This window comes from Coturnix japonica, chromosome 1 (assembly GCF_001577835.2).
Source record: "Coturnix japonica isolate 7356 chromosome 1, Coturnix japonica 2.1, whole genome shotgun sequence".
NCBI classification, from domain to species: Eukaryota; Metazoa; Chordata; class Aves; order Galliformes; family Phasianidae; genus Coturnix; species Coturnix japonica.
The window spans coordinates 88,135,780-88,159,533 of NC_029516.1; the positions used below are offsets into that span (position 1 = coordinate 88,135,780).

Consider the following 23,754-nt stretch of genomic DNA (forward strand, 5'->3'; position numbering starts at 1 on the left):
CCTTCAACTTAAGCTATTCAATGATCTATGATCTGCTGTATCTACATAAGAACCTGTCACTGATCTTAGAAGAAAATCTTATATATGCACCTTTACATATAACTAGTGCCATTGTTCTTATACCTACACTTTGCTCTTTTACAAAATTAAGATCCTTCTAAGGTAAAAACCAGCTAACATGTCTGTTAAGTACCTTGCCTATGTTGATAGAATCAATAAAATATCACCTACATTAATATAGCAACTAATGAAAAAGAATTTAACTTTTTAAAGTCCTCAGAAATAAAGATCTGGAAAAGTTTTCAGCACCAAATGAACACTCAGAAAATGCTGCCGTATCAATCAGCTTGTTGAACTAGTACTTGTGGGACAGACCACTGTCACATTTTGTTCACCAACAGTGACACTCACACCACTTGGAAATTCATGAATCTGAACTACTGTTTACATAGTGGCTTCCACTGGCATCCCACTACCACAAATCCCACAAGAGGACGGTGAGCTTCAGATAACAAGTTCACAATCAGATGTGAGAGCCTTGAAGTTCAGGTGTTATTCATGCCTCTTCACTGCATATTCTGTACTATGCTTTTCTTGGGTTACATTCTTCTTGCATTAGAATTCATAGTTATCTGCTTCCAAAGTGGCCTGTGCAAACCACTTGAGGATCACTGCACTGTCTCGTAAGTACCCTGCATGAGTACCAGGAGCTCAGAAATGTAAAGGTAGTCCTCTCCTGAATGAACTGCAGTGCATTTGGGAGAGCCCACAGTCATTATATCAGTCATTATAAAAACCCAAAAGACTTTCCAAGTATTCCAACTAAAAAATACCTGTAAGCTTCATTTTATTGTGGTGCAAGACTTAAATTTACAGATAAGAAAACAGCACTCTTTGACTTCATTTCCTTCCCCCCAAGATGCTGATAAAATAACAGCCAAAAATATTATGGAATCCTGGCATGGCTTTCAAAATTAAGATAAATTCTCATGCAAACTGTAACATCCTGATCTGCAGCTACATGTATTTCCCCTTCTACTGAAGAATGCCCCAATCTTGGAAAACATTCTGAGAAGAATTCTGATTTCTCTTGTGAACCAAGGCAGTTCTCTGGAACAAATACTGACCCTTCTCTACCTGTGAGTTTTGAGTGCTTTTTGAGTGCTACTTCTTTCCAGGTGAGATGAAATCAAACTTGTTTTCTGCTAAAAATAACCAGCTATTAGCTGAGACCTGACAGGTCAGTAACAGAACCTTCATGAGAAATTAATGGTATTGAGGCGAAGCACACAGTCAAAGCTTGAGAAAAGAATAAACTCATTGAAAAGATTTCTTATGCTGCTGTTTGGAAATGTACTCCTTTGGAAAATGAAAAAAAAAAAAAAAGAAAAACAAACAAACAAACAAAAAAAACCACCTTTAAAGATATGTACGGAATGCTATACTGCTGTATGTGTGTGCATGCTTGAAAGCTGATTGTAGCAATCAGATAAGGACCTGGCTGTACTGGTAGACTGGCAAGCCGGACATGAGCCAACAATGTGCCCTCACAGACCACAAAGTCAACTGCTTCCTGGGCTGCATCAAAAGAAGCATGGCCAGAAGGTTGAAAGGAGGTGATCCTGCCCCTCTGCTCTGCACTGGTGGGGCCTCACCTGGAATACTGCAGGCAGATGTGGGGTCTTGAGTACAGGAGAGACACAGATCTGTTGGAGGGTGTCTACAGGAGGACCACAAAAAGGATGGTTTCAAGGGATGGAAGACCTCTCCTGTGAAGACAGGGTGAGAGAGCTGGGGCTGTTCAGCCTGTGAAAGAGAAGGCTCTAGGGAGATCTGAGAGAAGCATTTATGTATCTAAAGAGGGACTGTAAGAAAGAATGGGCTCATCTCTTTGGCAGGAATAAGACATGATAAGACATAGGGAAAAGGTTTCAAACTGAAACAAGGAATATTTATACTGGATATAAGGAAGAAGTTTTTTAAACACTTTATCGAGTCGATGACTAGACACTCGAGGGCTTTAAACAGCATCTGAGCGTTCGCCCCTTAGGTCCGGCGCAGCATCTGCAGTACCCACCGACCCCACAAGAGGTCAGGAGGAGCTTTTTAGGTCTATTTCAGCATGGCGAGGATCCCGTTGCCCAGCGACGAGCTGTCGTGCCGCCCTTTACGGCAGCGGGGCCCGTTCCCCCGTTCCGCCCTAGGCGGCTCCCGGCGGCGGCAGCGCTGTCATGTCGGGGCCGGGGCGGGCGGGGGAGGCGGATCGGACGCTGTTCGTGGGGAACCTGGAGAGCCGCGTGCGGGAGGAGATCCTCTACGAACTCTTCCTGCAGGTGGCGGGCGGGACGTTGGGATGGGGCGGGGCGGTGGCCTGGAGGAGCCGCAGGGCAGCGGCCTCGGGCTGGGGGGCGGGCAGGGCTGGGCGGGGTAGTGCAGCGCCGGGTGGCACCTCGGTACTGTTGCTTTCCAGCGCCCAGCGCCTGTGGGAGCAGGCCGTGTCGTGGTCTGGTGTGCTCTGCAGCCCGTGGAAACCGAGAGTTGTGTTAGATGTTAGGGGGAAGTTATTCGCTAAGAGGCGGTGAGGCGCTGGCACAGCTGCCCGGAGAAACTGTGGTGCCCCATCCCTGGATCCATCAAAGCCAGGTTGGATGAGGCCCTGGGCAGCCTGAGCTGGTGGGGGGGCAGCTCTGCCTATGGCAGGGATTGGGGCTGGGTGGGCTTTAAGGGCCCTTCCAACCTAAACCAAATGGTTTTTGGGTAGGCTGTGGGACATCCATTGCTCTGATCTTTATGACAAAATGTCTTCTAATTCTTGAGATGATATTTTGTTCGTGGGATTTAAACTGTTCTCTCCCAAAACCTGAAAGACTTGCCTTAGGGATGGTCTATTTTAACACACTGACTTGGCTTCAGTTCTGATTTGCTATTAACAAAACATTTGACTAAGCAAGGCTTATTAATCCTAAAGTGGTAAGGAAAAACAAGTGTGTGTGGCAAGGAGTATTGTGACAATAATGCAAGAGTCAAGCTGTAGGATGGATTGACAGCAGTGGATGATGATAAAGTATTTATCCTGGCCTGATCCAGTCAGCCTGTATCTAGCTCACACTGGGCAGTTCTGCCAACGGTGTGATGATACACTTGCTCCTGCTAACACTATTCCCAATCACAGAAATGCCTTCTAATGCATTTGCAAAATAAAGAGCATAAAAAAAAGAAGTAGGCAGACTATTCTGCTCCTTTGCTATTTCATTTACTAACCAGAACTATTTTTACTCACCATTTTTATTCCACCGATTAATGTGATATTCATCATCTTAAGTAGGCAAGGTATCAGCACGCTACTCTATTTGCATTGGAAAGCTTTTTTGCTTGGTATATTCCAGCCTTGTAGCCTTTTAGCTTCTTCAGTTTCTTACTAACTTTAAGGTTTTAACTTTTCCCTAAAATTATGTAAGAAACAGTCATTTGTTTCTTATTTTCTGCGCAATGTCCCTGTTTCCAACAGTAAACAGTATTATGTGGTGAAGCTGTAAAAGCTCGGTTAAAAATGCTCATGTTACCAGGAGACATGAGTAATTTACCATACAAATCATGGCACAAAAGAGATGAGAACAGTTGTGTGAAACTGCATTCTGAGGGCAAATCTGTTTAATCTGCTTCCCTTACCCAAATGTTAACTTTTATCTGGGTATTCAGATCATGCCAATAACACCTACTTAACTTTTATCTTCTCTTCATCTTGTTCTCACTCATGTTTCTCTGTTTTTTGCTGTAATAGCACATGCTTCTTCCTGAAGTATTTTCCTTTCTTAAGAAGTACGCAGATCTATATTCTTGATGTAGTACAGCCCTAAAAATAGACTCTTGAGCTGTAGCTTTCCCCTCATTAAACTAGGATAAAATACCTATTATTAGTACTTCTAAACTCTTAATATTTTTTTGTTTATGAACAGGAAGACTACATATTTAAGACTGATCTTCAAAGTGCTTGAGCTTGTTACTTCTAGAGCTGTTACTCCTAGTTCTTGAAGATCCAGACCTCCTCATTAGGCAAATAATCCGAAGACTGGATATATGCCATTTTGAGAAAAACTGCAGTGTAGTGCAGAACAACAACAGAAAAATGCCGTAGAGCCAACTCAGGTAAAACCAACAGTGTTCAGAATGTCACTGAAATCCCCTCTTAAAACACAGACAACAAAAAAAAACCCAACACACCAAATTTGAAGATACTTGGAAAGATGAAATCAACGTATTGAAGATTCTCTTCACAAGTCAAACTAGGTAGTATCTGTTGCTATATGGCCTGATCCTCTTCCTGCACCAATAAAACAAAATGATACATTATTTTTGATCCTTTGTCTGTATGGCTCTTCTGCTTTCACCAAGGTTGAGGTGTGAGGCAGAAATGTTTTTTCATGTTTCAGCAAGAGCATTTTATTTAAGTGATGGCAGAAGCGTACAACAATCAAATGTTATCACAGATGACCGTCCTTAATATCCTCAATCTAACATCACAATGGCTAGGACCAAGGAAGATGGCTCCCAGTCATCACTATTTAGTTAACATGTTTTTGCCTAAAGCTGTAGTTTACTTGATGTTCAAGGTAACAATAGTAGTAGTGTTGTAATGCTGAGTGCTGCTTTTTGATTCAGGGCAGTGAATTCTCCATCTACGATGGTAATTTATGCATTCAGATATTTTGTCACTGTACCTGAAGAATGTTGGTATTTGCTAGGAAAATAACAATTTATTCGAAAATGGAGCCAGCATTACTGCTTTAATTTGGTTCTTCTAGAAGTATTGGGCAAGGATTGTAATGGTGCATGTAGGCAGAGATGGAACTTCTTTTCAATGAAGATATGTTGTGGTATATTCTGATCTGGAAGGGAAACATAAGGCTTATCCAGTCCAAACAGAGCAATCTTAAGGGGGATGAGGGGTGGTTCTGTTCCCTGGTTTATGTGTTTCTGTTTGTTTTTCTTGGTCAGTAACAGTACATTATATCTGCTTAGAGTCTCTTGATTCCTTGTCACACATTTGTGACAGGGCTAGGTAGTATAGAAAAACAGATTTTTTTGTGGTTCCAGAAGAACTGTTCTCTATTTGAGATTCCTTTCCAACAGTTTTGGTGCTTCCCACTTCTATTTTCCTTAAATTGCTAGAATCAGATTAATGGATTACTTTGGTTTTACACAGCTGGTATAATCAATTTGTACAGTTGTGTTAACTATGCCAGAAATTCTGTAATGGTTGAATGGTTGTAATAGAAACTGTACATGCATGAGTTGACCTCTGTTACGTAGACAAAGGAACCTAATACTCCTTCTTGTCATAAATATCTTTTAAAAATAATCTGATTATTAAAGTAGAATTAATCACCCATGGGCTGATGGTTGGTCGCAGTCTTAATGTTTGTAGGGCTGTTTTTTGTTTTGTAAATGCTCAGAATTTGAGAGATTTTTATAATGAAGTAAAGAATCTTATACTTGAGAAACACTGTTTCTGACTATGGCAACAGATGTAATTATGAAATGATAAACTGTGATTTCTTCCAGGCCGGACCATTAACCAAAGTGACAATTTGTAAAGACAAGGAAGGAAAACCCAAGTCTTTTGGATTTGTCTGCTTTAAGCACAGAGAATCAGTGCCTTATGCAATAGCTTTGCTGAATGGAATCCGTTTGTACGGAAGACCAATTAAAGTACGGTATCGGTTTGGTAGGTTTAGCAATCACAATAATTACTTAAGTCTTTTTCTAAAGTCTTTCTTTGAAGTCTTTTTTTTTTCCTGAAATTACTAGTTTTTAATCCTACTGATTAGGATTAGTTTTATTCTAACTGGAAGAGAGTGTGGTAAGGAAAACACAGCCAAATCAAATTCTTATTCTTCATTTTATGTTTATGCAAACAAACCTTCTGGAATGCTAGTGATTAGGCAGTATTTTCACTCCAAACACTGACTTGTTCCTGATCTGCATTGTGTCACTCCTTACCTAGAAGGCTGTACAGAGCAATTGTTTAAGTAAAAATGGCTGATGTTCCTGGAATCAGAAGCGATGGAAACAATTCTTTTCATGATTATTAAACAGTCCTGATTTATGTTTCTGTAAGTGGCTGAGTATAAGTGATAGAGGAACATTTTGAAGTGGTTCATTGATGGTATAGATTGTCTGTCATAAAATGATACCTTTCCACTATATGCCAACTTTGATATACTAGCACAGTACAGGTAACAAAATACTTTCTGAGTTTTAACTTTTTAATCAGTCAAAACTGAACAGTCATTAGAGTCTTGTCTTATTTACAGGGAGTTCACACTCTTCAGAACTGAACAGCCCAACACATGGTTTTGAGAACTATATTGACTCATATTCACCTTCGTATAGGTAACAAAGACTTCCAGTGAATGATTGTATGATTGTAATTAAAAAATGTTTAAATGTGGTAGATACAGTAAAGCGATCTTTAAGCTCTTCGTTAACACAGCAGTTGTGCACTTTAATTGCATTTGTACTTATGTCTCACAGTGGGTTTTAGTTAATGTTTAGTTGTTTAGCTTGCTAGGGGTTCAGTTAGTTACATTCCAAATCCTGTTTATTTTTGCAAGATACAGGAATGTGAAAAAAAAAAAATGGCATTCTATGGTGTTTGTACTAGCAATGTTTGCAGTTCTCAGAGGAGAAGAAAATCTGGCACTTGAGATAATGATTGACTACTACTCCATTTAGTTTACTTCCTATGTGTATATATACAAGCAAATGTCATGTGTGCATGAGTGTACAGGTAGGACCTGTACCCACTGTTATAACAGAACTGTGAACATCCCAGTTTTGATGCTTTAGCATCTCAGATTCTGGTGGTTTTTTTGGCTATTTTTTGCAAGTGTTACAGAACTCTTTGTGGAAACTAAAATCCAGAACTCTTTTGAGTCTGCAGTGCATGCCAGGATTACTTGTTAACTTGAGTCTTTGGAAGTGTTTTCCTTGTTTCATTTATCTATCTATCTATTCGTTTATTTTTGTGGAAGTCACATTGTTAATATCTCTATTTTTCTCTTGAATGCACTCATTATAGCCCAGGAGCTGAGTCTCAGCACTCTATGAGGTACTATTTGTTAAAAGCCTAGTTGTTGTATGTTTTCCTGTTTTTCCTAGGTATCAAGAGCCTTATGGAAATCCTCCATTTCCTGTTACTCCTTTCCCAATGAACAACTGTTTACCTCAGGAACAGTCCGTTTTTCAGAAGATGGTGAGTTTGTGATAAATGTTAAATGGAAGTTAAAAATAGGTGAACTTACTAATGAAGTTGAAGGTAATCTTGCAAACAAATGCTTATTTGTTGATTCAAAACTTGGCTTGTGCTGCTAAATTTCATTCTATTAGGTCTGTTTATCACTTCAGATATCAGTCAAACCAGACTCTTTTCTTACTGCAGGAACATATTGAAAGTGTAAGTTAGACTCTATAGTGTTTCAAATCAAATGTCCTTGGTGAGACAGGCTAACATAGTAAAATTAGAGCCATGCAAGCAATAACTTCTTCATATACAACTATTTCAGTAAGGGAGCCTCTTAGCTCTACTACTCACTTCAAATATGCCTAGCAGAATTTTGAAGTTTAGTTCTGTCCTAAGATCAAACGTGACACTTCCCCAGCAAATCACCACTGCCAATATGAGTAACAAGCTATGGCAACTGCAGTTTGATTTTTCCAGCCTGAAACGTTTCATGTCTCTGCACTTCTCACACTGATTTTTTACACTCATTGCAGTAAGACAGTGAGAACTCACATTCCCTTTTGTAAGACTAGTTTATTTTCTTGTCCTATTCTCTTTTAGATACTCAGTAGGGTAAGTGAACTAGTCTCCTCATCTTCTGGGTAAAACATAGCATCAAACATATTGTGGAACTTCTGAATCTAATGAGTGTGAAAGGGTAGGATGGAGGAAACCAAACATTTAACATGAGATACTGACTCTGGACAGCCCTGCTGCTGCCCAGTCTAAGTGGGGAAAAGTCCAGCCCTATGTAGCTGTAGAATGTGTGAACTCTGTTATCTCTAGTGGCTGCTATCTGGGCAGGAAAACACACTGATCTAGTGGTGAACTCCATCCTCTTTTCCCAGGCTCTGCCCTCAGAAGATCTGGTGCTTGCACAAACCTTCCTATCCCTTCCACTATGTTTGGATGCTTTTTTGAGGGAACCATGTCCATCACTATGCCCACTGTCAAATCCATTTTACAGTAACAATGCAGTATGAAAATGCTGAGACCAAGTTCTTAGAAGTTAGCACTAACTTCTCAGCACTAACTCCATCCCTAGAAAAGACAGTATTGCATCAGGAGCAGAGGTTGCTTGTTTCAGCTTCAGCGTCCACATGTATGTCTTTACACATTTATGTCACCTTTAGGTTGGTTATCCAAATAAGTTACTTGAGAGGCTTTCTTTTGAACACAAGGACATAACTCCCACACCTTCCACATGCTTCCCTTTTCTGGTTACTACCAGTCAGTAGAAAGCTGCTCTTTCTCCTTGGACGTATTTAACTGCATTCCTGTATGTGGACAGTACATTTTATATAAGCTGCTCCATAAGTAAAACCTCCTGTTTATTTCCATGGAAACAATAATAAATACAAAGAGCACCACAGTGCTATTTGATAGAGCAAATTCTCAGCTGCCAAACATGGTCACCAACATTACCTACACTTTTTTTGCCAGAGACAAACTAGAGCCTGCGTGCTGCATTTGTAATGGTGGAGGTGACCCACTGTCACCAGTGATGAAACATCACCCACCTCCTCACTGTGCTCACAGCCACTGTTTTATCTCTGTGAACACTCAGCAAGCATCAATGGATGTCAGTGGGTGATGTTTTTTTCTTCATAGAGGAATTCAGTAACACACTTATGCTTCACATGCACTTCTGCGTAGGATGCCGTTCTGTCAGACTGCTCTTCCTCTGCCATCTGTCATGCTAGTAGTTGATCTAATAAAATAATAAGCTTTACTTTTAAACCTTGCTATTTTATTACAACTTTGCTATCAATATTTTCGGGGTAAAAGCTGTAATGCATGTGAAATAAAACTCTTCAAAAGTTTCTCTTTATGGTATTAACAACTCAAGTTTGTATTTCTCTAGATGAACCATTTTTTAGAACAGCAATACACAGTTCACAGTCCAGTGGGTCAGCAATTTCCTTACTACCAGATGACTCTGCCGCTGCCTTCAAGCTTATCCATTCCTCCCTATCAGAATCAAGCTGCAAATTTTAAGTCTGGGCAGAGTTCTTTTGAGTTGGCCGTGCCACATTCGAGTGATGGCAAAGTGTACCAGCTGGACGAAAGCGCCTCTAAAAGAAAGAGAGAACAGCAAAGTTGTGACAGCGACACTAGTACTGAAGATGACAGAATGAGACAAAGAGATCACGACCAAAAATACAATAAGTGCAAAGCCAAGAAAAAAAGGCATTAAGACTGTAAAACTGGATTATTTTTAGTTATATTTTCTATTTTTGTTTGAGAGAAATTCTCTCATCGTTGCACTTTATAACAAGAGGAATGTACAAGACTCAATTTTGAAATATGTGTAAAGTATGCTGATACTTTATTTAACCTCAACCAAATAAAAGAAGAAAGTATTTTAATGTATAGGAATCATTTTAAAAGATACAATTTTTTCCTGTGGAAGGAAAAAAAAGTCGGAATTTGTGCTTCTGTTTTCCAAAAATTACGGAAGTCTGTGATGTTGCTAATTTAGAACCTTTGTGAAAGTGTATCCTTTGAGCCACTCATAAAGTGTACCTATCACTTCCACCACTTGTGGAATTCACTTTTGGGACTGCTTTAAGAGTTCTCTGGAGCTGCTGAACAAGTGAGCGGGATAGAAGTTCTAAGCACCCAGTAGTGAATGCAAGGTAAAAAAAGGTCATTTGCAGTAACTACAAGACTTACGTAATGCATCAGTTCTCAAACTGATGTACTTTCTCATTATGATGTGTTCTGACTAGAACTGCATACACATATGTTGTAGTAGGCGTGCACGAACACTTGGGCTTTGATGTGATGAGACCTCCCCTGCTCTGTGTTTGGGTAATATTACGCATAGCTTAAGGGGCGTAGATGAAGTAGAGCCTGTATATAAACAAACACCATGAGGTAATAAATGCCATTTTTTTACTGCTCACCAAATTGGTGTCTGTATGCAGTTATTGGTCCTGACCTGGTGATTGGTCAGTTACGCAAAGCAGAGCATGAAGAACATGTAGCCCCAGTTCTATACACATACATATGTGGATCTTTCTATAAACTCACTCTCCAGTGCTCTATTTGCTTATTGGAGACTCCAATCATTAGTTGTAACAAATGGATGAAAAATAACAGGTCCTCTGTTACAGTTCTAAATGGTAAGTTGAAAACAAGCATCTATGGAGTTAATGCTACCTCCTAAGAACAAAGTTCCTCTCTTGTTTCAGAGGAAGAATAAAGTGTCTCCTATCACAGTGAATCAAGAGGAAGGTTTAGGTCAGATGTCAGGGAGAAGTTCTTTACTGTGAGAGTGGTGAGGTGCTGAAACAGGCTGCTCAGAGTGGTTGTGGGTGCTCCATCCCTGGAGGTGTTCAAGGCCAGATTGGATGGGGCCCTGGGCAGCCTGGTCTAATATTAGACAGGAGGTTGGTGGCCCTGCCTATGACAGGGGGATTGGTACTTGATGATCCTTGGGGTCCCTTCCAACCCAAGCCATTCTGTGATTCTATGATTCTTAGGTTACTGCTATAGCACCATGATATGGCATCCTTAAAATATTACTAGCAACTGAATTTAACTATTTCTAGAAGGAACTTCTTTCTAGAGCTTATGAGTTCAAGCCTTAAATAGATTTATACCGTATGCATTGAGAAACCTGTGAAGTGCCCAACCACACCAACACCTGCCCCTTCATCTTTCTTTCCCCTACCAGCAATTAGGACTAAGCGACGCAGATGTGATCTCCCATCTGTTGCAAAACAGTGATGACATTATACCGGTAAGTCATTGATCTCAAAAGCTGTTACAACAATGGAAAACCTTCACGAGTAAAATACACCAGATCGCTTTAGAGAAACACAGATCTCACGCAGAGCATCACTACAACTGTGCGGGTCCCGCTGTGGGGAGGGCGCGGCCGGGAGACGGGGCGGGCACCGCTGGCTACGATACCCGGGGGAGGAGGAGGCCGTACCGCCTTCCCACGCCTCGGCTGAGTAGCACGGCCATGGCCGGCTTCTTCGGGCGCCCGAGCCCGGCAGGAGGGAAGGTAGGGCCATATGGGGTGAGCGGGAAGGAGGCGGCATTATTAGGTGCCCTGGCGACCTGGGCCGGGAGGGTGGGTCCGCTACGGGGGAGGGCGATAAGGGCGGCGGGGTGCGCGATATTTACAGCAGGGACACGCGCGTGTGTGCTTACTGCTTAGGTTATCGTTTTGAGGTCGTTTGTTTTGTTTTGATTTTTATTTATTTATTTATTTTTCCTCACTGAAAGCACGAAAAAAAATTTGGGGGGAAAAAAAAGTCAGAGCACCAGCAGCACCTAATAGGTGTTTTTTTAACACCACCTACCGAATAAGAACCGTAATTGCATCTCTTGTTAGCGACTGGCTTTTTTAAGGTGTTGCTGAATTCCTTAGCAACGGGACTCACGCCCTGGAGCTGCGTGAGTCTGTCCTGGCACGCATTCGGGTTTCTCGAGAGGTGAGGGAGAGCCCAGACATGTTTTCTTCCCGTACGTGTTTTCCTCTATCCACAGTGAGGTAGGAAATAAGCAGCAGTCTGCACAGTGCACTTAGAAGTACTGCATCCCTTACAGCCTGAAAGGAGGTTGCTGCTCTTCAGGTATTAGCAATTGATTACTTCCAACAGCCAGGTTTTCAACAGGGGGGAGGAAATCCACGAGCTTTTAGCTGTCAGAATTGTGCATCTTGGACATGCTTTGCTGTTGGTATAGTATTTCCAGAGTGTGCATAAACAGTACAAAACCAAGCTAAGGTGGTGGTTAGTCATTCTCGCAGCACAGTAAGTCCATACATCTCTCATTCAGCATGTCTTTTGGTGGGTAAAAAGTATAAGCGTTATAGCTTACAATTAAATCTCTCCTGAGAACAACTGAATTTCTCCTGAGGAGGATTAAAGAATAACATGAGGGAAAACAAACAAACAAACAAACAAAATCTTTAGTATTTCAAGTAACATTCATAATTTTTCCCTTTTTTATCACTTTTTTTTTTTTTTTTAAATAACAGAAATGCAGCCCAGAAGAAAATGTTTCTTGTTTCAGTAAATTAACATATTCCTGGTTTAGCAGGTAAGAATTCAGTAAATAGCTTGTTGATTTTTACTGCTCACTCAGTACAAGGGCACACACATTTCACCCCATCATTCAGGCTGGATCTGTAGCCTGCGCCCACAATTGCTGTTATCTTATTGTATTAAAATCAAAGGTAATGGTTTTTAGGGATCATACTCAAATATTTTATAGAATACTATTTTATGTACATATAATATATATATAATGGATAATATTAATAGTTGTTTTTAATGTTATTTAGTATCATTATTTAAAACATGATTTTTTGATAGTTGGAATCAGTATTCTTTTCACAATGGAAGCTACTTTTAGACAACAGGATTTAAACAGCCAAATTAGGCTTTCCTTTTTGATTTGTTACTTTTATTTTACTAAAATTTGGTAATAGACATAAATAAATAAAGGCTTTCTTTGTGCTTGATACAGCGAAAAAAGAATTTGTTATATCTCCAGGAACAAATATTCAGTATTTCATTTCAGTACATTTACAAAGTAGCCGATGTTATACTTGTTTTTCTCTCTCTTACATGTCAGGCCAAATGCCATTACTCTAGAACACTTGTTCTAAAACATCAGTAGAGTCTCTCTGCTTTTGGAAGTTCTTTCACTCAAAAACAGGATCTGAAAGTTCAGCTATATCAGCTTCCTGTCACTTAGTGTTTTGGATGGTAGTTGAAACAGTCTCATGTGTTATGTCTTGTGACCATTTGTAACATTTTTCTTATTCCTTTAAAATCATTTGAACCAGACCCACGTGAAAACAGTAATTGAGAAAAAAACTATTTTGTGTATCATAACTATTTCTTGCTTTATTCAATATTGTTAATTTTAAGCAAAAGCTGAAAATGGTACCTGTACTTTATAAGCTGAGACTGAAAGAATCAGACTGCTCTGAGTGTAATAAGTTAACTCCAACAGGGACAGAGTTTAGGAGTTCAGCCATCTTCCAAGTAGCCATGCTTTGTATCAGTCATTAATCATTCCAATTAATGTTGGAAAAAAGCCTGTAAGGTCATCTGGTCCAACTATCAACTTACCACCAATATTGCCTGCTAAACCATATCTCTAAATACCACATCTACATGTTGCTTTAATGTCTCCAGGGACAGTGACTCAACCACCTCCCTGGGCAGCCCATTCCTGTGCTTGACCACTCTTTCTGAGAAGACGTTTTTCCTAATACCCAGCCTGAACCTCCTCTGGTGCAAGTTGAAGCCTTTACTTCTCATCACTGATTACCAGAAGAGGCTGACCCCCACCTTGCTACAACCTCCTTTTAGGTTGTTGTAGAGAGCAATAATGTCTCCCTGTGCCTCCTCCAGACTTCCTCCCAGTTTGCTCAGCTGCTCCCCGTAAGAGTTGTGCTACAGACCACTCACCAGTTTCATTTCCCTTCTCTGGACATGCTCCTCTTTTTTTGTAGTGAAGAGCCCAAAACTGAGCACAGTGCTCGAGGTACTCAGTTCCCTCATACAGATTGTTTGTAAAGATATTAAACAGGACTAGCCTGGGTACCAACCCCTGAGGAACACCACTTGTGACTGGACGCCAGCTGGATTTAACTCTGTTCAAAATCATTCACCAGTTCTTGCATTCTACCTCATGTAAAAGTATGTAGTATAGTGTGTGCAGCATGTTCAAATGTTATTTGTTCATTGTGTCACAGGGTTAACCAAAGCATCCAAGCTGGCATATCTCATGTGGTTTTTAACCACTTGTATGATATTTAATGAAAGATGAAAGGAAATATGATTTCAGATGGGGCTTGCTTCACTATGAAGTAGTTAATGGATGCAGTCACACTAATAGTGTAAATATTAGGTATGGTCATTCAAACAGAAGCAAACACAAGCAATAAATTGTTAAATATAAACTTGTCCCCTGTTTTGGGGGACACATCTGGATAGTAAAGAACACTCCCACTTGAATTTTGTTACTAAAGTCTTTCTGAATCTTATTTTTCATCCTCTGTTAAGCACAATGGCACATGTGTTAGTGTGAAGCCCAGCACTGGCAGAGAGGTATGTATTGAGAGTGCACTCCTGAGAAGGTGGACTTTGCATCTCCATTTCAGCTGTCAGAGAGAAGTTCCCAGCAGCATAAAGCCATTAGTGCTGCCACTATCAGACACACCTGTATCCATGCATGTGTCTCTTGTTGCTTCCTAGGTGTTTAGGGCTTTCTCTGAGGTGAACGACATTGTCAACATAAGTCTCCTTGCATTTTTCCCACCTCAGAAATGGGACATTGATTTTCTTTGAGTTCTGTAATAATCTCTAAACATCATCTATTACTCTTCAAAACGGAGTTCCTGTAGGTTCAGTGTATTCATCACCCCTATTTTGCCACTTTCAAGAACAATTTCACATCTGTTTTAACAAATAAGTGAATAACAGCACTTTGCTGAAACAAAACATGTGAAGATCTCCAGTAAGGAAACTTCCATCATATTCGTGCTGAAACCCAATACTTTAAGGTTATTTTTAACCAGGTTAACCTTGGTTAAAAATGAGTTGTGACATGATGCAGTCAAGATTAATTTACTAAAACTGAGTGTTTTATTTCCAGATAGTAACTGGGAAGCGATGCTACACAAGTTTATTCATTAGATACTGTATTTTCAGGTGGAAAGGTGGGAGAGTAGAAATGTAAACAGACTTTGAAAGTAGAAAGTTCCCTCAAAGTTCAGGTGTGACAGTGTGTTTGAGCTCTTCATATGTCAGGTCAATTTCAGTTTTCAGGATTGTCTATTATTTTGAATATAGATTGTACTTAGGTGCCCCAAATGATATCATTAACTTTCTGAATTACTGTTTTGGTTTGCTCAGTGTGCTGTATTTCATGCTGTATAAACTCATTCTTTTTTTTTTTTTTTTTTTTTTTTTCAGACTAATATCTATAGGCTATAAAAAGCCTCTGGAGAGAGATGACCTGTTTGAACTGAATGAAAGTGATTCACCATACAGTGTGGGTCCTAGCTTTGAAAAGCAATGGAGAAAAGAAATCCAGAAGTCTTCTGCGGGCTTGACGGTAGTGAGAATACTGAGAATAGGCAAAATAATTTTCTAAATTTAAAGGGCCTAGAAGCTAGAGATAATTTTTTAAATTCCTATTTTTTGTTGAACAGACTACTTGTAAATTGCACTAATGTGGCAACAAGAATTTTCTTAGTTATACAAATCCAAGCATATCCCTTGCAAAAAAAAAACCAAAAAAAACGTTTTAACATGTCAAGTGGTGTGGAAATTACCACAACTTTTGCTTTGTTGATTAAGCACCATCTATTTTAAATGTCTTACTGCTTGTTTTATCTTTACTTCTGTATGTCTGGTGTTTAGTGAAATCCATTATCGGCTTGTTCACCAGTGGGTGCTCTGACCTGGAGAACGCATGAAAGCTTCAGTTTCTTTTAATTTCATCAATATTGAGTCTTACAAATATTTTGATTGTTTTGTTTGAGTGATTTTCATATAAAGACTTGCCGTTTTCAGTCAGTTGTTCTTCCGTTATTGATGCGAAAGTACACTAACTGCTGCACAATGCTAGGATATTGACAGGAGAGAGAGCTTAACCTGTAAATCCAGTAAGAGTATAACTTTTATTTTTGAATTACTGAGAAGAGGGCTGCTCTTGCAGTCTGTCTTTACAGTAACTCTTGAATATTTCTCATCTATTTCTAGTCTTGTGTTTTCTTCTACTGTTGAGATATCTATTGAAGCACTTTCTACTGAAACAATCAAAAGCGCTTTTCATTAAGGATTATTTTTAATTCATTAAGGATAAATTCTCATACTAATTAATATTGTTATCCACATAGTCTGTAAAAAGTATTTTGTCCTTCATTATTGTGTTAAGAGCAGCTAAAGCTTTTCTTTGAGTCAGACTTAATAAAACCAAAGTTCATTTCTTACCCCAAAGCTATTCTTCTGTTCTGATTGCTAGAAATGCCCTTCAGAACAGAAATATAATAATGGCTTTAAGCAAACATGTATTTAATAATCATATGTGTTTTAGTGGGGCAAAATGATTTCCTAATTCTGTACATATTCTTGTAATCTTGCAGGATTCTTATATTGAAAGAATGCTATTTAAGTCAAGAGGTTTCTATAAACAGTCTTTGATTTTTCCACTGTGGCAAACATTTAAGTTTTCATTGCTCAAAGTTGCACTTTTAAAAGCTTCAGCTGACATTCTGGCTTTCATGAGTCCACAAATAATGAAGTAAGTTTTTGATGCATTTCACCTTACATTCAGAGAGCAATAGTAAAAGTAAAGCTGTAGTGTCAGCAATATCAAAGCCAAACTGAACAGCTTAGAGGTAATGATTGGGTGGGCTCTTTGTTGGGGTTTGGTTGGTTGGTTGTTTTTCAGTGATTATTTGCAAATTATCCTAGTGAAGAAAAGTTCAAAGAGATCAGGGATTTCTTGGTCAAACAGTTGAGACAAAAGCAGTATAAGACAAAAAAAGTAAAGATATGCAACTTTTCTGCTTTTTGCCAATATTTTTGGATCTCTGTTTTTCAGCAAAACATTTAAAAATATGTTCATACGTACAGTTTCAACATTTCAGGGAAAACTGTGGCAACTCGGCTGTAACGTTATTGGTAACATAAGGTAGATGGAGGTCATCTTTAGGTATTTTCTTAGCATAGAGGTGTTAAGAATTCTTCAAAAAAAAATGGTAATGGACAGAAATATTGTTTACCTCCATACTACATTCCGTGTCACTGTAATTTGTTGTATCCTGGGATGTTAAGCAAAATTGTTGACCATGTTTGAGAGACAAAGACTGTTTGTAAGACCTGTTTGAAGGTATTGTGGTTGTTGGTTATTTTAAACAATCTTTTACTAGTGCCAAAAGAAAAATTAATTTTCCGTAAGAATTTTTTTTTTTCCTCTGTCTCACTTTGGTGGTTGGTATTAGCAGTTTTTGTGACCATAAGCATCTAATTAAAATGTCCCTTTTTTTTTTTTTTTTTTTCCCATTCTTTATTTTTACTGCATTCTTTGTGAAGTCAGTCAGCTGATTAATTTGTAGAGTAGTGTCTGAGAATCACTTCTAGGGTAACAAATCAGAAAGCACAGATAAGAACTATAATTTTTAATGTGGTTTTCTTCATGACCTTCTACCATACCTGGGTGCAAAATGGGCTTAATTAAGCAAGTTGCCAGTATGTCCCTTAATTGAATGTTTTACTGTCAGATGTTGACTGCGTGTGCAGAATTCTAAATTTATTTTGCTTCCTTTTCAGATCATTGATAACTGTAAGTGAAAATCATACAAGTTCACATGGGAGTCGATATGGCTATGCTATTGCTCTGTTTTTTGTAGTTCTCTCGCAGACTCTCCTACATCAACTATACCAGCGTAACAACATGCTTACTGCTGTCAAAATCAAGACTGCTGTTGTTGGCCTGATATACAAGAAGGTGATAAAGTCTTCTGATTTTCTCCCACAGCAAAAATTTAAAATAATTACTCAGTGTTTAAAGATAATGTATTTATCAGTATGATCAGAACCCAAGATATTACAAACTGGCAACAGGCTAACAGATTGTCTTCGTATTTTGACAATTGCTTGTTTAAGAATTTGGAATTTCAACAGTGTTTCTACTGTATGGCTCTAATGGAATGGCTTGGGTTGGAAGGCCCTCCAAGGATCATCAAGTTCCAACCCCCAGCAACAGGCAGAGTCAGGAACCTCCAGATCTGGTACTAGACCAGGCTGCCCAGGGCCCCATCCAACCTGGTCTTGAACACCTCCAGGGATGGAGCATCCACAGCCTCTTTGGGCAGCCTGTTCCAGCACCTCACCATTCTCTCTGTAAAGAAATTCCCCCTGACATCTGACCTAAACCTTCCCTCTTTGAGCTTAAAATTATTCCTCTTTGTCCTATAACTCTCTACCCTTGTGAAAGGTTGATTCCCCTCTTTTTCATAAACACTTTTTAAATACTGGAAGGCTTCAATTAGGTCTCATCGTAGTCTTCTCCAGGCTGAACAAGCTCTCTCAGCCTGTCTTCATAGGGGAGGTGCTCCATCCCTCTGATCATCTTCATGGCTCTTCTCTGGGCCCTCCCAAGCAGCTCCACATCTTTCCTGTATGGGGGCACCAGACCTGGAAGCAGTACTCCAGATGGGGCTCCACAAGTGCAGAGTGAAGAGGGACAATCACCTCCCTGTTCCTGCTGGCCACCCCTCTTCTGTGTGAGTCCAGGATACCACTGGCCTTCCAAGATGCAATAGCACAATTGTGTTAGTGAAATACTTTTATTTAATCATGTGATTAAATATTTTATCAGCCACCTATGCAGAGATAATGTTGGGCAGATAATGTAGAAACTGAACTCTTCCTGTTTTTGTTAGATTTGGACTGGATATAAGGAAGCAGTTTCTCACAGTGAGGATGGTGAGATACTGGAACAGGCTGCCTAGGGAAATTGTCTGCGACTCATCACTGGAGATATTCAGAGTTGGGTTCGACAGGGTTTTAAGCAGTCTTATCTATTGAGAGATGTCACTGCCCATGGCAGTGAGGAAGACTAGGTCATTTTTAAGCATCTCAGACAGTTGTAGGATTCTGTGATCATGAGTTAATCTTCCCAAATTTTTTAATGAACTAGGAGAGCATGTTAGGCTGGATAGACAGGAAAAAAGCAAGGACATATATGATCACTCTTTTTATTATGTAGCACAGGCAAATACAAGAAACTGTAGTTTGCCTCTTTGTTTTCTGTAGAGGCCATTTTCCCCCTGATTTTGGAGAAACCAATTTTCAGTTGATCAGTAAGCAGTAGGTTACTACAGAAATCTCTGTATTGCTTGTCCCACCTTTAATAAGATGCTTTGAGTGGCATGGTTACTAGCAGGGAGAGATACAGGTGTTAATGATGTAAAATTGAAAATAACTATGTGTGATCTACCAAACATTCAAGTATTTATTAGACGACTAATATATAGTGTATGAGATGAAGCTGTTTTCTCAGTGCTACACCTTTGCTTTATTATGAATATGATACACTGGAATTTGTACTGCAATATTTGACTATGAAGCAAGAGTCAGGGAAGATGAGACACAATCCAGATCTGAAATAAATACAATCCAATCTGAAATTTATTTGTCAATTTAAATTTAAATTTTAAATAATCTCTTAGATTATCTCTTTTTCTCAAATAAATTTAACAAGTTTTTTGGTATAGATTTCTCAGGTGTTTTCTGAACCAGTATACAATGTCTTGCTTATTAGCTGCAACTCTCTTTGAGTTAGTGTCCTAATTATTTACCATTAAGTGTTAGAAGTGTGTTTCACTAAGTTCAGCTTTGTTTTGCTGTTTGTTGTCCTTTGCTTTTAGCTTCTTCTGGGAAAATCATAATTCTTGAATTTTGCAACTTTTATCCTCTGTATTTTCTGGTTGCAGGCCTTAACTTTATCCAATTCCTCACGACGAAGATATACAACTGGAGAGATGGTTAACCTGATGTCAGCAGATGCTCAGCAACTCCTGGAGCTAATTGTAAACATCAACCTGTTGTGGTCAGCCCCTTTTCAAATCATCATGGCTGTCGTCTTTCTTTGGAAAGAACTTGGCCCCTCAGTATTAGCTGGTGTAGCAGTGCTTCTTCTGGTTATACCTATAAATGCACTTATTGCAGCCAAAGTAAAATGTCTGAAGGTGAGACGTTTTAATAAGTATGATAAGGAGGAATTAATTGTTGTAATGCAGGAACGCAGAAGAGAAGCATGAAGTTGTGCATGTATAGAAATGCTATTGATATGTCAAAGTTAAAAGCATGACAATAAGCAACCCAGAGCTGCAGATGTTTTTTACTGAGAGAAGGGGAGCACAACTTTATAACACCATGTATTTGAAAGCTAAATTGGAATTTAGTTTGCACACCTAACTGTTCATTATACTAAAACAGTACATTTGTGTTAGTAATAATTATTATATGACTCACTGTAGGAAGCAGTAATGTTTTTTTCATATTGCATGAGTTAATTCTTTTAAATAAGGGATTCTCTATGAGATTATGGCCCTCTTCCACCTCTGTTATTTAGTCTGAGCAGCTCTTTCTAACTTAGCACATTCTCCTCAGGTTATGGGAGATCACAGTATCACAGTCACAGTATCACAGTCTGGTGCGGGTTGGAAGGGACCTTAGAGATCATCAAGTCCAGCCCCCGGGATTCGAGCCTCCTGTATAGCAGAGTGGCACACAGAGGTGCTGATGATTTCTGTGAGGTCCACTGAGAAGAAGTGTTATAATGCTAAGTGTTGGGTTGTTATCCAGACAAATACCTGTCTCTGTGTTATTTTTGCCTTTGGTAATGCAACATACAGTGAATACTCTTTTGTGGATCTGTATATTCTTTTGTAAAGCTGTGATACAGACGTTGCAGTAAAAGCCCTCGCCTCTTTTGGAGTCACAGCAGGTACATTTGCACTTAGATCCCTACTGTGATATGAGAAGGAAAAAATATAAAGGTCACCAAAATAACTGTCTAGAAGTTTGCAACTTGTATTTGCAAAGACTTGAGGGTGTAAAGGGCTTGTTAATTAGCATTTTATAAATGTTTTATGCAGAACAGACTGTATAGCACAGGAGTGTGAATAATTTCTTCATTTCTTTGATTGGTTCTTTCAATAACAAGGTATTAATTAGTAATGGAGGGAAGGGCTTAGTGTTGTGCCACTGGAGATTCAGATATCAGGAAGTATATCTTCATGGGAAGAGTGATGAGGCATGAGAATAGGCTACCCTAGGAAGTGGTGGAGTTGCCATCCTTGGAGGTATTTAAGAGACCTGCATATGGTGCTTAGGAATGTGATTTATGTATGGACTTCGTAGCTAGGTTGATGCTTGAACATGATGATTTGGTATGTTACGTATATTGATATCCATATATATGTATGGTGTCATAATATATCAATTCATTGTCTGTACTTACATAGCAATTTGTATGTATTTGCATAGCAATTTTGAAGATCAAAAATGTATTATCATTCCTGAACGCCTGGGAACTGGATGCCTGTTATGGCATTTCAGTGCTTAGAGGGGGCCTACAGAAAAGTTGGGGAGAGAGCTTTTGTCAGGGAGTGCAGTGAGAGGAGAAGGGGGAATAGTTTTAAATTAAGAGATGGAAAATTTAGATTAGATTTTAGAAGGAAATTGTTTAATCAGAGGGCAGAGAGGTCTAGGCACAGCTGCCAAGAGAAGCTCTGATGCCCCATCCCTGGAGGCACTCAAGGTTGGATGGGGCACTGGGCAGCCTGTGCTGGTGGGGAGCAGCCCTGCCCACGTCAGGAAGATTGAGACTGTGTGGTTTTAAAGGTCTCCCTACTCAAACAAAACTCAGTAGAAAAAAAGTAATGATAGCAGAGGGAAAAAAAAAAAAAAAAAAAAAAGCACTCTGTAAGATATTTTAGGGGAAAAAAAAGAAGATGCTATAATGTATCTAATAGTCCATTATCTATATAATGAATTGTACAACTACACATATATCTGAACATGGTGTAGCTGCAGCACTGGTGTGTTTCTCAGGCAAAACTAGCAGAAAATATATGCATTCACTAAGTACACTGTATATTTTACTTTTTTATTTTCCTCACTGAAAAACATTGTTGTCTTTCAATCAGAAATGCCAGATGAAATATTCAGATCAACAAGTCAAGTTACTGAGTGAAATGTTACATGGAATAAAGGTAATGCCACAACTGATGAACTGTTGAATTAGATTTAGTTTTGTTTCGGTAGCTTTTGAACATTGAAGACAAGTTTGTTTTTTTTTTTTGTTTTTTGTTTTTTTTTTAATAGGGCTCTTGGAGTAATCTTTCAGCAGATAATTAAAAAAAAACACAAAAATTAAAAAAAAAAAACAAACACTTTAACATAGTGTACTTAAAGTGCTTTTTTGAAAAATGTTTACTGAATTTATTTGACTTGAAAACCTTGCTGCCCATTATGCCCCAATTTTACTATCACATTTTGTATTAGAACGTAAAATGTGTTGATAGCTATCGAAAAACCTTTACCAGACTGAAATTTTGGTGTGTAAGGAAAATACTTTCTAAAGCAGGCTACTTGAACTTGTTATTTAATACTGTTCTGAAGTAAACCAATTTATTGTTTATGATACATAGGAAATATATTGAAATGTGTAGAATGAAGGGGAACTAGAACATACATTCTGTAAGAACGACCTGATTTTGAGTTATCTTGGGTCTAGCTTTTATTTATAAAACACTGAAGTTTTTTACAGTTTGATATTGCTGAATATTTGAAAATGGCATTTGGAGCTTAAGCTTATTTTGTGAAGCATGATCACCACTTTTCCTTTTATTCAAATAGATCCTCAAACTTTATGCATGGGAACCTTCATATCAAAGGAAGGTCATGGACATTAGAGAACGTGAAGTGGATGTTTTGAAGTCATCAGGATATCTGACAACTTACTCCATGTTAACCTTGACGTGTATTCCTTTTATGGTTTGTTTTATAAAAGTATTATTTCAAGCAGAACTGTTTATCATGTGGCCAGTTGTTGTAGTAGCTGAATGGATCAAAAATTTTGCCTCACAGTATCTCAGAAATATAGTATGTGGTGAGGTTGGGTTGAGACAAAGAGATTATGGATTAATTAAGATTTTGGAGAACTCTGTTTAGAAGTGAGAAATCAAATCTGCATCTCCTGAAGCTCATTTTGCTGTTTTAATCATACAGTTGTTTTCTATGTAATAGAAACATTCTACTTTGTACTTCTTCTGTTTTAAGAAAATGCATTTTCAATCTGAAATTTTTAGCAGTCCTTTCTCAAATAACTGCTAAATAAATGAAAAAAAAAAAAGAAAAATAAATATGAGACAAATCATTTGAGTGTTTTCAAAGGGAAATCAATCAAATCAATCAATCCCTGAGGTAGGAAAGTTATTTCATAAAGTTTTGTACAGATCCAGACGGACCAACTGCAGTAGGCAGGTATTTTACTTGCTGAAATTCTGTTTCTGCACGCAGCATTGCAGCCAAGTGCAGCAGATGCAGGTGAGCCCCTGCTTACTAATGAGCAGAAATAGAAGTTCACATCTTTAAAATACAAACAGAGCAAAACAAAACAAAATTATATGTGCATAAATTTTAGTTATAACATTAATTTGCTTCTTTTTTCATTTAAAAGGTCTCATTGTCTATGTTTGGAGTCTACTTTTATCTGGACAAGGAGAATGTTTTAACAGCTGCTAAAGTTTTTACATCTATTTCTTTGTTTAACATTTTGCGACTACCCTTGTTTGATTTACCATCCGTGATCTCTGCTGTAGCCCAGGTAAATGAATTATGAGTATGTGCTTTAAAAAGTTGCTGTTTACTCTCCTTTGATATTCTGTCATGCTTCATCTGTAACTGTGAATG

General features: G+C 38.7%; 2 protein-coding genes across 6 annotated transcripts in view; both read left to right on the top strand.

Moving 5' to 3' along the window:
• Nucleotides 1-2,168: 2,168 nt before the first annotated feature.
• Nucleotides 2,169-10,195, top strand: RBM11 (RNA binding motif protein 11). Its single transcript, XM_015880252.2, has 5 exons — nt 2,169-2,333; nt 5,563-5,725; nt 6,315-6,393; nt 7,162-7,255; nt 9,147-10,195. The coding sequence occupies exons 1-5, from the start codon at nt 2,232-2,234 to the stop codon at nt 9,477-9,479; spliced, it is 771 nt and encodes a 256-aa protein (XP_015735738.1). The 5' UTR covers nt 2,169-2,231; the 3' UTR covers nt 9,480-10,195.
• Nucleotides 10,196-11,192: 997 nt separating this feature from the next.
• Nucleotides 11,193-23,754, top strand: part of LOC107322334 (multidrug resistance-associated protein 1-like) — a 36,571-nt gene continuing 24,009 nt past the window's right edge. For 2 of the 5 annotated variants that reach the window (XM_015880260.2, XM_015880269.2), the window contains exons 1-9: nt 11,193-11,300; nt 12,282-12,343; nt 15,235-15,376; nt 16,410-16,567; nt 17,599-17,776; nt 19,767-20,021; nt 21,987-22,052; nt 22,699-22,836; nt 23,522-23,668. In XM_015880260.2, the coding sequence (XP_015735746.1) occupies nt 11,259-11,300; nt 12,282-12,343; nt 15,235-15,376; nt 16,410-16,567; nt 17,599-17,776; nt 19,767-20,021; nt 21,987-22,052; nt 22,699-22,836; nt 23,522-23,668 (1,188 nt within the window). In that variant the 5' untranslated portion in view covers nt 11,193-11,258. Of the gene's footprint in view, nt 11,301-12,281; nt 12,344-15,234; nt 15,377-16,409; nt 16,568-17,598; nt 17,777-19,766; nt 20,022-21,986; nt 22,053-22,698; nt 22,837-23,521; nt 23,669-23,754 lie in introns of those variants that run through there. The other 3 variants (XM_032448455.1, XM_015880297.2, XM_015880289.2) reach the window with 3 other exon arrangements.